Source organism: Saccoglossus kowalevskii, chromosome 5, assembly GCF_978046115.1.
Source record: "Saccoglossus kowalevskii chromosome 5, keSacKowa6.1, whole genome shotgun sequence".
In the NCBI taxonomy this organism is placed as follows: Eukaryota; Metazoa; Hemichordata; class Enteropneusta; family Harrimaniidae; genus Saccoglossus; species Saccoglossus kowalevskii.
In genome coordinates, this window is record NC_140645.1 from 970,267 (window position 1) to 986,302 (window position 16,036).

Here is a 16,036-nt window from a genome sequence, read left to right on the forward strand (position 1 = left end):
TTTTCTCAATAAAAGTGGTTAGCCTTGTATTACGGTAGAGATGCAGTTTATCTGACAGGTATTTTAATTAGTTAATTAGGAAACCAAGATGACCTCCCTTGTCCACAAAACAATATATTTTCGGAAAGCTTATTGTATGAATTTTAAAATTTTGTTAGTATTTTTTTGTTATGGACACTGTAGTTTGAAATAAGCACAAAAATGTGCTTTTTTGGTCAAAAGTGATTTAAAAAAAATTAGCTTCTAAACCATGCTTCTGTTTCCTGTCAAAACTGGTTTATGGGTACATCTGTTTACTATGAAGAAAGTGCCATCTTGAAAACTGTCTACCAGTTGTCAATTTTGCAGGGCAGCAGCTCAAATTTCACTTCTTCAAGTTTATGCATAAATTAACACCCAGGCTAGTTGTCTGTACATTGTTGTATCACTGTTGAACCATAAACAATGCCCCGACAGCGTTTTGAAGATAAACACATTGTCAATCATTAGTGAAAATTTCAAAACAAAAGGTCAAAGCGTCTCGGAGCTATTTTTTTTAAAGTTCTGGGATGTGCACTAAAAAGAAGCTGAGATAATTGCTAATTTGCATAACAATTCACTCAGTAAGAAGTTTGCTAATGCTCATAATTAAAATGGCTGTAACAGTTTAAAATTTAAATGTATTATCAATTTGTAAAATATTAAATATAGTGCATAATACGGAGATCCCGTCATTTCTTTTTTTCACCATGTTTCTTTTTTTATTATTTATGTACAACCTTGCTAAATCTTGCTAAGCATTCAAAAAAGAGAATGTTTGCACCTGTTATCTATATTTTAAAATTGTTTTTTGAGTATGTTCCACTATTCACAATTCTACAAAATTTCAACAGTATATAGCCAAGACTGTTTGGATAATAAAAAGTTTGAGGGATTTAATTTAGATCCTGCTTTATGTATGGGTATTATTAAACTTGTACTCCATGCATGTGGGAAGATATTTGCATTGTAAATAGAGTTAAATATTTTTTTAATAGGTTTGATGAGGTAATGTTCACCGCATTTTAGCATCTCATTACAAAACTGGTCTTCTGCAGTTGATTTGAGTTGCAGTTTTCTTAGCATCAAGTTCTTTAATTTCCCTATTTCTAAGATCTGATATAATATCGTCTTATTCTTCAGTGTTTTTACCAGGTTTAGAATTTAATAGATCTTTGAAGTGTGTCAACCATTTATCTGGTGCTATGCAATCAGTCTCTGACTTTTGTGTATTCGCGTCATTGTTGAGTTAACTCATTTTTTTCCAGAATGATGAATTGTTACCTTGAAGACTCTCAATTTCATTAAGCTGGTGTACTTTAAATTGTTTTTTTTTGTATTTGAGGATTTTTTTGAATTGTTTACGTGTTTTGAAGAATCTACCTCTAACAATAGGGTCATTAGGAAATCTCTGAATTAATTTAGTATGCATTTTAAGTTCATTACGTAATAAATGGCAATCTTTATCAAACCATCTTTGGTTGTTTGTTTTTTTATTTATTTTATTTTTTATTATTCTTCTGAAGTGGATTTTTTAAAGGCTTTTTTCTGCCAATTGACATAGCAGTGAAGAAAAATCTGATACCATTTTGTCAGAGTTCTCATGGTTTGCCGACATAAATGTTTTGATTTCATTACATTTTGCTAACTCTAAAGCAGATAAAAATTTATTTTTTGAGTCACTGTCCCAAATATATTTAGTTGGTAAGGGATCCAATCTATTACTATGATTTCTTTGAGAATTATTTGGGAGGTCTGGATTTAAGCATAAAGATAGGATAATGGGACAGTGATCCGAAATGTGGGTTAATCTATCAACTTTGAAATATTGTACATAATTATTATAAATTGATTTAGAAATGACCCTGGAACTAAACAGCTGGAAACTAAACTAAACTTCCGGTGATAGAGGGCGCATTGGGTTCTGAGTTTCTGAAAAGTTGCCCTCTGTGGTTCTGATCACGGTTAGTTAGTAACCGTGTTCTGATGTTCCGATTCGGAAAATTACTATTACCAATGCGTGACTTTGGGGGTCCATGCTTAGCATTTAAAATAGAGAAAAGATGCGAATAATCCCAAACGAGCCACCTTGCTATCAAAGTATCGTCTCAATAGTGTTTTGAAAAATATCAGCGTGTGTCGTTCGGTGCCTCCCATGTGCGACTTCCAATGATATACAAGATACACACGTTATGCCCATATAGACCTACAAGATAAAATGTGATGGCACTCTCTATTCTACCTACCAAAAACCGTGTACTGCTGGTTCCCTGGTCGATGGCACCAATCAATTCACTTACACGACTTTCCGTCGCCATGTTAACAGCACTCGTCTTCTCGCTGGGCCAACTAGCATATAGAGGGCGCACTTACACTGGACGTCGTCATTAATTGGACGCTCATGGAAGAGATACAGGAGCTTGTTTTCAAGAAATTTATACTAATTTATTCATATAAATTTATGACATGACGTCAAATCTAACTAAAATGTAGTGCTTTCATTTTCACAATTGACTAGACAGACATTTTTTTCAAGCAACAGTTTTAAATTCCATTGAAAATTGCAATAATTGATGGCGAAAATGTGTCACCATGAATTTATTTTAGTGACATTCTGAGTGTAAGATTAGTATTTTATCATGTAAACAGACAATGTATGTGTATACTTTTACAAATGAAAAATTATATTGAAACATAAAATACAACTACCAATTTGTTTTCTCTTTCTTTTGTTCTGTACATTGAGGATGATATTTCCCAACTCAGACATTTATTTCATGTATGATTTAATATTCACATTTAATATTTCGTTGTAACTTTCACTTACATAAATAATGACGCTCCATTAGTAGGATATAGTTGAGCAATATACTAGCCTGGTCATCAATGTTACCTAGAATACATTTTGTAACACTAATTGAAACATTACATTCTGTAATCAAATACTAGTATAGCCACTACACCGAATGATTATCGACTTAATGAGACTCCGTGCAAACAGCAGTTGATTAGATGATACACATTTTATAGTAAGTTTGTGCTGGAAATTCCTTATTTTGGGAACAGTGTTGATCGTGTAAGGAATTATGCAACAGTTTTCCACGGAATTACAATATCCAGAATGTCACGCCAATAGTGCTGGATAGGTCTTGGAATTTCTTCACTTAAAAATGGTTTGAAAAAGAAAGTATACCTTTTTATTAATTTTAGCACCACTTAGCCACTTTACTGTTATCCATGTTTGGGTTATTACATGTAATCTGTTCCCAGCAGAACCAGCTATGAAATTTTTCCATTTTGATGGTATGGCTGATTTCTAACAATTTATTGTTTCGTTGGCCCGGGCATAATTTATTTATTTAATTTAATTATTCTATTTAATTTATGTATTTTTATTTTCTAAATTATTTATTTGCTGCTGCCCTTTAACAACAGGGGCTCACTAATCTACCAAGAATAGCAGCTGCATAAAAGTTGTACACAAAAACAAAGTGTTGTAAATAACCGAATAATCTATCGTGGATGTTTATCCACGTGTGTTTTTTGATTTATTAATATTTGTTGTTGTTTAATTGTAATTGTTATTTTTCATTCGTTTTTCAGTTTGTATCGATAGACAATGATTTTCTGTATTGTTCGTTTTCGTTTCATTCGATTCCAAGCATTATTTACTGAGATTTATTCGTTAAAACTCGTTTCATGTTTGATTTCACCTCACAATGCATGTATCTCTATTACAAAGAAACACAAATCAGTTTATGTAAGGCATTTACGTAACTAATGGTCACAAATACGCTCTTATCACAGCGAACGAAAGAGAAGTCGCGACTTTGTAGCGGATTAAGTCGCAACCCTTCTCGCCTGGCAAACCAATCACAGTACCCCAGACCATTCGTCCCGGTGTTATCGCTATCGCCACACGAGACTCCAGCTTGTCTCCTATACAATTTGACTGCGCACATCCAGAAAGTAGATGTAGCTGTGATTGGTGGAATACTAATGAGTTGAGTGTCAATCAAACGCCCACGCTATCTTTAGTAAACAAAGTCACGTGACACGCGCCATTTTAGTTTTGGCAGGCGATTTCAAGGCAGCACGCTTAACCGTTTCGTTCACAGGTTGGGAGATATTAGAATGACTGACAATTTCACGCCACTGTTTTACATTATTGGCGGATTTTAATTCTGCGCTATCAATCTTTCTCTTACAAACTAGACATAGATGAGACGACAGAGTCGCTCCTTTCACAACGTCGCACTGGATCAAATTGGAAAGACGATTTCCATAAGTTATCCCTCCTGCTTTTCCTGGCTTGAATAAATTCACACACGACTTTAACTGTCCACAAACTCGAATACTACACGAACACAGTCTACAATAGTCGTCCGCAACAATATGTATGTATTTCTTCGGTGTACTGATGCACGAATGCACCGTGACACGGTGTTTCTGGGGTGTCGCCGGCGCAATTTTTCACCCAACTCGCGATTCTGTTTTGCAACATTTTATCAATATTCCCTTTGACAAAATCGCCGACAAAAGCACCGCTTTGCTGATCTTTTGTTCTATAATTCTTAATGCAAACACCGACCCTAGTAGTAATTAGTAACGTCGCCTAGTACATATGAACGGTCGTCATTGCAAATCGAACATCCTTTTGAAATTTGGACGTCGGGCAGGCGATTTCAAGGCACCGCACTTAAATATTAGCAACATATTTTTCTGAGCGGTTGTTTATTCTCTTTCAAACGAGACATAAATGTGACGACATAGTCGATCCCTTATCCACCGCTAAGAATGCCGCAATGTTTTGTTCGTTTTGCCACAGATCGTCGAAAAAAACACCACTTCGACGGAAGCTTGCGTAATAAGGGGGTTAAAACAAGAAAACAAATGCCATGTTTAATACATATCGACCTGTTTTACTTGCGAAAGATAACGGAACATGAACTCGTTTCGTGCGACTTCGGAACCCGAAGGAACACACCAACAACGTTGAATTTACCTGCTATATTCCAAATATGGTATATTAATTTATTCAGTTGTTTATTTAGAGTGACGTCCGCGGTCGAATGCGATTGGCTATCGATGTCAGTGCAAAGGTCATATGAATATTAAAATTAAGTGGGCGGAAGGAAAATTGTATAGGAGACAAGCTGGAGTCTCGTGTGGCGATAGCGATAACACCGGGACGAATGGTCTGGGGTACAATCACAGTGTTTCCATCCAATTTTAAAATCCGAGATGTGAATCCTATTAACCGTATATAAAGGGTGTTTTAGTGCATGTTTAGTGTGGATTGTTCTCATTGTACAATGATGCCAGACTTGTCTTCCGAAATAAACGACGTATATTACAGTCTACCATGGTCCCTTACTTGTGTTACCATTACACAATCACAGTGCTCACAGTTTTTTGGACCTGATTGAATGTGTGCGATAGACAGTCACATAGTCCGTGGCATATGGTGACCACAAGTTTACTGTATTGTACAATGCATTTATTTAGTGACTTTTGAAATCAGGGCAAAGAATCAAATTTCATGTTAAAAACAATGCACAAGTTTTCAAAAACGCCAATATTTTGCTGTTTTATTTATTACAACAAAACAAACATTTACACTTTTGAAATTATTGCCGGCTGAGGTGCATTTGGTTGCCACTCGGTTATTGGGTTTTCATCACAACAATAGACTAATTAGAGGTCATGAAAATATTGGTGACTTATGATATAAATATGATATACTGTTACAAAAAGGTCGCTCAGACCACAAAGACGCTGATAGATACAATGTAAGCATGGGAAAAGAAAACGGCGCATTTTATGCTAATTAGTCAGAAGTGTAGAAAATATTGTCATTGGTTGATACTTTAATTGTGAAATTATCTATTGATTAAAAGTTGAAACTTGTCATTGAAGCCATGCCCACCAATGAGTTCTGTACAATTTCAACATTTGGAATTCGAAACTTTATGGCCACCATACCTTCAATTTGGAGAACTATTTAAATGATATAAAAAAATTAAAATTAAGGCGATTATTTTGCAAATTTAGAATTACTGATCATAAACTACTCATTGAGAATGGCAGACAAAAGAAAATTCCTAGAAACGAAACAATATGTAAACTCTGCACAGATGATAAAATAGAAGAAGAGTACCATTTCTTAATAGGATGCAGTAAATATGACATACTCCGTAATAAATTATTTAAATATATACAAGGCAAAAAATCTGACTTCTTGAAAATGAATGAAGACGAAAAATTTCGATTAATTATGACAAGCTTTGCAAGAACAGAAACTGCACAATTCATACATACAAGCATGAACTTAAGAGATGAAACATAGCAACTCCATCAAATTAGTCTGCAGGTAGTTTTAATGCAATGGCATATTTAGTAGCTTAGTAGTTTTATTGTTATACTAATTTTCATGTATTTTTTCTTCCATTCTTAGTTACATGTATTCAATGTTTTATTCGTGATTCTGGTGAATTGAACTGTACTTCAGTTTTGCTTTGTACTAAACTATAACATTAGCTTATGTTTAATGTGCTATTTGTGATATTATTTGTGTGAAGTATTATTTCTGTTTTTGTTTTACAATCATAAAATTACTCTCTGTAGTAGATTTTCGTGTTGAATAAAATTATTATTATTACTATAAGCCACGGATTCAGAATACACATATTGTTAAATAAACTAGTAGCTTCGCGGTGAGTGGCTTTCGCGATAAGTGGGTTTCGCGGGTAGTAGGGCTTTGTCTCAGTAACTAGTCCTTTCATCCTTGTTGAGAATTAAAGTTTTATGTTTCTTTAACAACTGGCGCTATTCTGGGAATACCATCCTGGCAGGAGTTCCAAAATAAGACCCATGCTCTGATAATAGCTCTAGTTTCAAAGACCAATAAACATTATCATTATGATCTTATTGGTGTTGCAAAGGATAGTTGAAATTAATAATTCCAATAACCGTTTTTCAATATAGATAAATTGTAGTACGTAATAAACTGTATAACTCAGTCTCAACAATGAAATAAAGGAATGTATATATATATTTACATTATTACTGATACATTGTAGTACAACTAATTCAAATTGAAAGAAATTGCAATATAAAATATTCCATCAGTAATACTTCTCAAAGGCGTATTTCGCGGTCAGTGTTATTTACGAAATATTTGTTTATAAGTTTATAAAATTGCTAGGCAATACCCACCCCAATTAGATATAATGTGTACATATTTTAATAAATAAAAATAAAATATTAATTATTTCATATTTTATTATATAACCTGCAGAAAAGTAATCAATATTTTTCCTAACTTTTTTAGGTTTACGCGCTGCAAATTACAGAACACCTAAGCAACCGTCCCCAGCAAATAATTAAGCCAAGGCGGTTTCGATATCGAAATCAGGATACTCTCTGTTTTTACACAATCTGGGAAGTTTGAATTACTAAATGAAGTACGGGACGATGAAGCTGAAATATCCGTGTGTATTTTAAGTCTAATCGGACCAGAAGTGAGAATTTGTTAGTACTCCAAACATCCACCAGCATCGATATGATTTTACATTGCATAGAAATGAACACTAAATGCAGCTATCCCCGGCCGGTCAACAATCGAATCATCAATCTTCATGAGTGATGTAACTAGTATTTCCACCTATTTGCTTAGTGATCCGTAAGTGAATGTTGCCAAGTTCGAGAATGTGTTTTGACACACAGCGACGTGAACATTATTGCTACAATTTTGGGCTTTAAGATGTTCTATATTCACCCAAAACAACAACGAACCTGAAACAAAAGTAACCGCAAAATGATACAAAGTATATGACATATGTAATTATAAGCATCAATGACACACCTTAATGAGAATTAGTGTTAAACCATTTAACATATTGACCTTGTAGTTTATGTTATTGTACATGGATTTAATGATTTCACAGAAATGACCATTTATTTCTAAATTTTGCCTTCCTCCAGATGCTGTCGAAAGCTTTTCTGAAATCTATGAAACATGAGTATAAGAGCTTTAAGTCTCAAATCTGTAATTTTTTGGAGAAAAAAAAAATTTGTTTTTCTAAGTTCATTTATAAAATGCAACTAGACCCATAGGAAGAGAAATGAATTATTCTATGATGATGAAAAGTTCACAGAGAAGGGAACTTAATCTGGCCAAGTTGTGTATACATCATATACCATATTTACTAATTAAACAATGGAGATATGCAGTGGCTTAATTGAACAATGGTACAATTTTTTTAACGATACATTCATTTCAATGAAGACAGAAAACCATTATTGACATATTGAAACTGGTAAATTTATATTTATATGATATTTCCTCAAGAACATTCACAGGTAAATCACAAAAACCCCTTCAATTCATTGTATTAATACATATGTAATTGAACATGCTAGTTCAATCTTTTGTTGTCTGCTACAAATGTCCATCTTTTTGGGGATGAGTTGTTTTAAGTACATAGATAAGAATTTACTTTGCATTTTTTCTGTCCTCTGATATTAAACAAACTTTCAAGTCCCCCCTGAACAGTACAGTTTATTTCAAGCCCCCTCCCCCTCAGCAACTGAAATTAATTTCAAGTACCCCCCTGATCTCGTCAGACCTTCTAATGACTCTGACTCAAATGATATATTACTTTCAATGATCACATGTCATAATTATCTTTGGATATCATTACACCATAAAGCATACCATAGACCTTCTCACCAGATGCGGTCTTAGGCTTTTCTAAACTCTAAGAATGCTAGATAAGTACGTTTCAAGGAAGGCGCGACATTGCACTTTTTAACGTTATCCGATATTATCGTCTAAAAATGTCCAAGTTAGACAGGTCTGTCTGGGCAACTATTGGGACAGTTTGTTTTTCTCCGATATTATCGATAAAATCATCTAATAATGTCTAAAAATGTCTAAGTGTCCATCTTAGTCATTCTTAGATGATAATTTCGATATTATCGATAATTTCGATATTATCGATAATATCGGATGATAATTATCTTACCTAATAGTTGCCCGCACATGGTTGTCTAACTTAGACTTTAATAGACGATAATATCAGAGAAAAACCGTAACAAGAGTTATTGATGCCAATATTTCATTAGATTTTATTAGACGATAATTATCCGATAATTTCGAAAAAAAAAACGATCTTCCAAGTAGTTGCTATGCATGGCTATCAAACTTAGACTTTATTAGACATTATTAGAGGGACAGTTCGTTTTTCTCCGATATTATTGATAATATCATCTAACAATGTCTAAAAATATCTAAATTAGACAGGTCCGTCTCGGCAACTATTGGGACATTTTGTTTTTCTCCGCTATTATCGATAACATCATCTAATGTCTAAGCTAGACAGGTCTGTCTGGACAACTATTGGGACAGTTCGTTTTTCTCCGATATTATTGATAATATCATCTAACAATGTCTAAAAATATCTAAGTTAGACAGGTCCGTCTCGGCAACTATTGGGACATTTCGTTTTTCTCCGCTATTATCGATAATATCATCTAATGTCTAAGCTAGACAGGTCTGTCTGGACAACTATTGGGACAGTTCGTTTTTCACCGATATTATCGATAATATCGTCCAACAATGTCTAAAAATGTCTAAGTGCCTGTCTAACTTAGACATTCTTAGACGATATTATCGATAATATCGGATAAAAACTATCTTACCCAATAGTTGCCCGCACATGGTTGTCTAACTTTTTTTAGACGATAATATCGAAGAAAAACCATAACACGAGTTATTGATGCCAATACTTCATTAGATTTTATTAGATGATAATTATCCGATAATATCGGAGAAAAACGATCTTCCCAGTAGTTGCTTAGACATGGGTGCCTAACTAAGACTTTATTAGACATTAGTGGGACAGTTCGTTTTTCTCCGATATTATCAATAATATCGTCTAACAATGTCTAAAAGTAACTGAGTTAGACAGGTCTGTCTGAGCAACTATTAGGACAGTTCGTTTTTCTTCGCTATTATCAATAATATCGATAAAATCATCTAATAATGTCAAAGTTAGACATCTCTGCCAACATTTCATTAGATTTTATGAGACGATAATTATCCGATAATGACTGATATGACATTGTCGCGCCTTCATGTATGTTTCCCCCTCAGTTTATGGGAGCTTGCTATATATACCCTTTAGAATCAGGTGCTAGTATTTTGTATCATGATTAACATATTGCCAACCAATTTTTCCACATAAGCTCATTGTTAATAACAGAGTGGAGTTCATGCAAACATTGCAATGTTATCCTGTAATCAGATAAATGTTTCCCTTCATTTCGGATTATTCCCTAATCCATTGCAATTGTATGACATGCTTTTAATTATAGCAGTGTATAAATATAAAATATTATATAACCAACAACTTGGATAATGGCATGATTACTTTCTGTATATTTATTGATCAAAAAAAGCATTTGACACAATCATAATATCCTATCAAAACTTGAGCATTACAAAAAGGGTTGCCACTGGCATGGTTGAAAAACTCTTTATAAACGCCTCCAATTCATTACAATAATCTCAGCAACATCTCATTGATGTGTAACATCGCTTGTGAAATTCCACAATGATCGATTCTGGGCCCCATTTTGTTTCTGTTTACATCAATGATATTGACAATTTAACCATTTTGTTTAATATTTGATTATTTGCCAAAGACACAAATTTATTAAAACTTATGAAGAACAACAATACAATTAACCTATCTGAAATTAACGACTTTCAAAGAGTGTGTAAATGGTGCAGTGCTAACAAACTTATAATTATAATATGTATAATTATTGGGAAAGAACCCACTACATGATAATAAAAACCCACACAGGATTGCGAGAATGGAGAGGAATATTAATGTGTTTGGCTAACTTTTTGGGGACGTCAATTTCACAAATTTGTTTGGAATGAGCATTGATAAACACAAACTGGAAGGCCATATAAAAACAAGCCATGCATGGCACAGTCCCTGTTAGTTATCAAATTTAAGATATATAGTATTGTTTATAGTAATATAGTTGGAACATAAACATGTCAGAAGTATGGGTCCAGAAGATGATGCTTGATTATGATGATTTTTTTAACATTAAAATGATTGACATCTTGTATCTGATCGTCAAACAAGTACTTGTCCATATTGAGAAATATTGCTCTGGAACAGCATTAATTAAAACAAAATGGCAACCAGTTGGCCATTTTGAATACATTTATATATCTATAACACGATGTAAAACTAATATATAAAATTTGAACATAATCAATCAAAGCATATCAGAGATATGGCTCTCAAAGCGCATTCATTTAAACAAAATAGCCGTCAGTCAGCCATTTTGAATTCGATATGAAAAATAAAATAACATGCACCAGTAACCCAAAATGTCTATTATGTATGTAGCAAGTTTGAACAACGTCCATCCATAAACGCCAAGATCCAGTTCTGGAATGTCAGAAATGTTTGATTTTTGATGATTTTTTAGCACAAAAATGGCCGCCATTCGGCCATCTTGAATCAGATTGTGAAACAAATTAATGTGCATATGTATAATATCATGTACGATGTATGTGAGAAGTTTGATTGTGATTGATATACACGAACGCACAAAGGTCAAGCATATGTAATAAGAGTTTGTAAAACGATTGCCCCAAAATCATATCAAAACTTCATCACTGTCTTCCCAAATCTATCCTAATTCTGATGTATAATACTTTAATCTCATCCAACCTTAGCTATATTATTATATTTATAATTGTATAGAAATCTGGGGGAAATGCTTTTACTTCTCCAGAAAAAGATCGTCCAATTAACAACTTTTTCAAACTTCTGATCTCACATTTTTCAAGCACCTGAAAAAAATAAATATTGATCAGCTCTGTAAAGTTCACACAGATCTTTAAATTTCAGACCTCAAGAAAGACCGTTTTTTTTTTTTCATGGTAAATTGTGGATTACCCACTAATTCCCTAACTCACCATGTAACATGTCACAATCTGTATGTTTGCAGGACAAATTGTACACTAAACCAAAATACCAGCAAGTAAGTACGCACGAGTACAACACTCAATAAAAAAAAAAATATTTTAAGTATGTAAATGCATATGTATAAAAACAGATTATACTGATGGAACGAGATGTACAGTTTATACCACAAAGTAGTGTCATCTAAACATTTAAATCTTTTCACAAATGATTTAACTGCAAATTATTTGCTGACAATACTTCATTGTAGAGCAATCCGTTCTAATACAATTGTTTCCAGTTACATTTCTGTTGTATTTCAGTACATGTCTATATCACTGTTTCCAGTTACATTTCTGTTGTATTTGGTAAATGTCTATATTTTTTTTTCTTTTTTTTTTTTTATTATTATACAATTAACAATACATGAAAAGGAAACAGAACTAAAAGTACAACACAATCACAAATACAACAAATTATCAGAGTAAGGTAAAGTACATAAAATTTGACCTATTCGACTGGAAAATCACTCCATTTATTAACATGATGCTCCATAATATTTTTACGAGTTGCAATATATTTTTCAATTTTATAAATATTCAATACTAAATGTTTTAATACTATGAAACTGGGTAAGGTATCTTGACCCCTAGCAGTGTATATTAGCAAGTAATATAACCTGATTTGTAATAGTACTCAAATTTCCATCCCCAAGTAGTAATTGATGTTTATCTGGAAGACTGTTTAGATTTAAAAATTTGCCCCAGTTATGAAATACTTTACCCCAAAGCTCCTTTGAATATTGGCAGTCTACAAATAAATGTAGTAAAGTTTCATCTGTTTTTTTACAAAAAGTACACAGGGGAGATGATGCATTTTAAATAAAATAAAATTAATATATAGAATATTTCTCAAAATTTTACAATAAAATGCACGTGACTTAGATTCTATTGTAACCTTGTACGGAACTGCATACAATTTTTTCCAGTCTAAAATTATAGTAGGAAACAAATTTTGGTAGTATATTTCGCTTTTCGGGGGGGAAAATTTCCTTTTAACTAGTATTTGGGAAAATATTCTAGTAGACATTTTGCTAATAACTATAATTTTACCATCACTAGGAACACTTACCGGGAGAGTGGGTCTAACAACATAAGAACGTTTAATATGCCAAGTTTTCGGAATTGAATCCACAAGACCAAACCATTTTAAAAAAATTGTCGTGCCTTCCAAACGATTAATCAATAGATCCCAAGACAGAAATTTACCATTCTTATCATATAAATCCGTAATATAAACTATACCTATGTTATACAATTCCCTATAAAAGATAGATTTTCCTTGAATAATAATATTTTGATTGTTCCAAATAATCTCACTTGCGATTTCTTGAAGATTTTCCGGGGGTTTATGTAAATTTACTGACGACCATGCATGAAGAACAGACTCATAAAAGGGTGGCAAGTTTATCGGTAACATTTCCCTATTAAAATTACACTGGAACAAAAAATTTGCTCCACCTACCGAATTAAGATACCAATCAAAAACTTGTTTCCATGGATGGTAATTTTTATCAAAAAACTTTTTAACCCAATTTGCTTTTGCTCCAACACACATGCTCAATAAATCCGGCATAGCCAAACCCCCATTTAACATATTACCAATCACAGTGTTTCTGGCGATCTTATCAGGACCGTTCCAGAGGAAATTATAAAACATCGAGTTGAGTTTAACTAATACTGATTTAGGAACGGAAATAAGGTTAAACGTATACAGTAATTTGGAAATAGCTAAGGATCTAATAACTTGTATTTTACCGAGTAAAGATAAATTACGACAAGCCCAAAATTTTAAAAGCTTTCCAACTGACACAAGATATTTTTCACAATTCATTGAAGTCGCAAGATCATCGTTATATGAAAAATATATACCGACAATTTTAACACAATCTGAACACCATTTTAATTTTAAAGGTTTGTCTTTTCGGTGTCTCCAGCTACCTATCCACATTGCTTCAGTTTTATCCGCATTTACCCTCAGCCCAGATACAGTACTAAAACAGTCCAATTTGCTAAATAGTTCCGTAGCAGAAGCCAAGTCTCTAACAAAAGTGGTGAGATCATCTGCATAAGCAGTGTATTTCACTTGATTTGGACCAATCTGAATACCATTTATTTTATTATTTTCAGATATAGCATTTAGTAAAGGTTCCAAACTTAAAATAAACAAAGCAGGAGATAAAGGGTCACCTTGTCTTACACCTCGATTCATGTTAAAATACCCAGTTGAAAAGCCTTTGTTCATTTTGTATTTTAATACATGTATTTATCACTGTTTACAGTTACATTTCTGTTATATTTTAGTACATGTCTATATCACTGTTTCCAGTTACATTTCTGTTATATTTTAGTACATGTCTATATCACTGTTTCCAGTTACATTTCTGTTGTATTTTAGTACATGTCTATATCACTGTTTCCAGTTACATTTCTGTTGTATTTAGTAAATGTCTATATCATTATTTCCAGTTACATTTCTGTTATATTTCAGTACATGTCTATATCACTGTTTCCAGTTACATTTCTGTTGTATTTTAGTACATGTCCATATCACTGTTTCCAGTTACATTTCTGTTGTATTTTAGTACATGTCTATATCACTGTTTCCAGTTACATTTCTGTTGTATTTAGTAAATGTCTATATCATTGTTTCCAGTTACATTTCTGTTATATTTCAGTACATGTCTATATCACTGTTTCCAGTTACATTTCTGTTGTATTTTAGTACATGTCTATATCACTGTTTCCAGTTACATTTCTGTTGTATTTAGTAAATGTCTATATCATTGTTTCCAGTTACATTTCTGTTATATTTCAGTACATGTCTATATCACTGTTTCCAGTTACATTTCTGTTGTATTTTAGTATATGTATATATCACTGTTTCCAGTTACATTTCTGTTGTATTTGGTAAATGTCTATATCACTGTTTCCAGTTACATTCTGTTGTATTTTAGTACATGTCTATATCACTGTTTCCAGTTACATTTCTGTTATATTTTAGTACATGTCTATATCACTGTTTCCAGTTACATTTCTGTTATATTTCAGTACATGTCTATATCACTGTTTCCAGTTACATTTCTGTTGTATTTTAGTACATGTCTATATCACTGTTTCCAGTTACATTTCTGTTGTATTTTGGTACATGTCTATATCACTGTTTCCAGTTACATTTCTGTTATATTTTAGTACATGTATATATCACTGTTTCCAGTTACATTTCTGTTGTATTTTAGTACATGTCTATATCACTGTTTCCAGTTACATTCTGTTGTATTTTAGTACATGTCCATATCACTGTTTCCAGTTACATTTCTGTTATATTTTAGTACATGTCTATATCACTGTTTCCAGTTACATTTCTGTTATATTTTAGTACATGTCTATATCACTGTTTCCAGTTACATTTCTGTTATATTGTAGTACATGTCTATATCACTGTTTCCAGTTACATTTCTGTTGTATTTTGGTACATGTCTATATCACTGTTTCCAGTTACATTTCTGTTGTATTTTAGTACATGTCTATATCACTGTTTCCAGTTACATTTCTGTTGTATTTTAATACATGTATGTATCACTGTTTCCAGTTACATTTGTGTCGTATTTTAGTACATGTATGTATGTATCACTGTTTCCAGTTACATTTCTTCTATACTCCATTTATACGATATTTCTGACATTGCTTTTTTGTCACTCATTCGTTGAAACCACTTCTTTTCAAATCCATTTGATCTATCAACACCATCCCATCGATATCCAGGCCATATGTTAAATCTATTTGGAGGTGGTTGCGTACCCTTGTAACGTGGTCTCTCTGTGAAATCAAAAAATATAATTGGTAATGGTTACAAAAATAACATATCAAAACAAGTTTTAAAAGCATTTAGAAACAACAAAGTTATTGGAAATCACAATGTTACCAGAAACAACAAAGTTATTGGAAATCACAATGTTA

The 16,036-nt window shown here is 32.7% G+C and overlaps 2 protein-coding genes across 4 annotated transcripts in view; both read right to left on the reverse strand.

Annotated features, from left to right (window-relative positions):
* LOC102805844 (glycerol kinase-like) overlaps positions 1-2,363 on the reverse strand; it is a 119,066-nt gene extending 116,703 nt beyond the window's left edge. For all 3 annotated transcript variants that reach the window (XM_085499032.1, XM_085499030.1, XM_085499031.1), the window contains exon 1: positions 2,265-2,363. In XM_085499032.1, coding sequence (XP_085355158.1) covers positions 2,265-2,336 — 72 coding nt within the window. In that variant the 5' untranslated portion in view covers positions 2,337-2,363. The remainder of the gene's footprint in view (positions 1-2,264) is intronic.
* An 8,076-nt stretch (positions 2,364-10,439) lies between these two features.
* Positions 10,440-16,036, reverse strand: part of LOC100377203 (BUD13 homolog) — a 36,902-nt gene continuing 31,305 nt past the window's right edge. Inside the window, exon 6 of the mRNA XM_085499038.1 lies at positions 10,440-15,895. Within this exon, the coding sequence (XP_085355164.1) occupies positions 15,720-15,895 (176 nt within the window). The 3' untranslated portion in view covers positions 10,440-15,719. The remainder of the gene's footprint in view (positions 15,896-16,036) is intronic.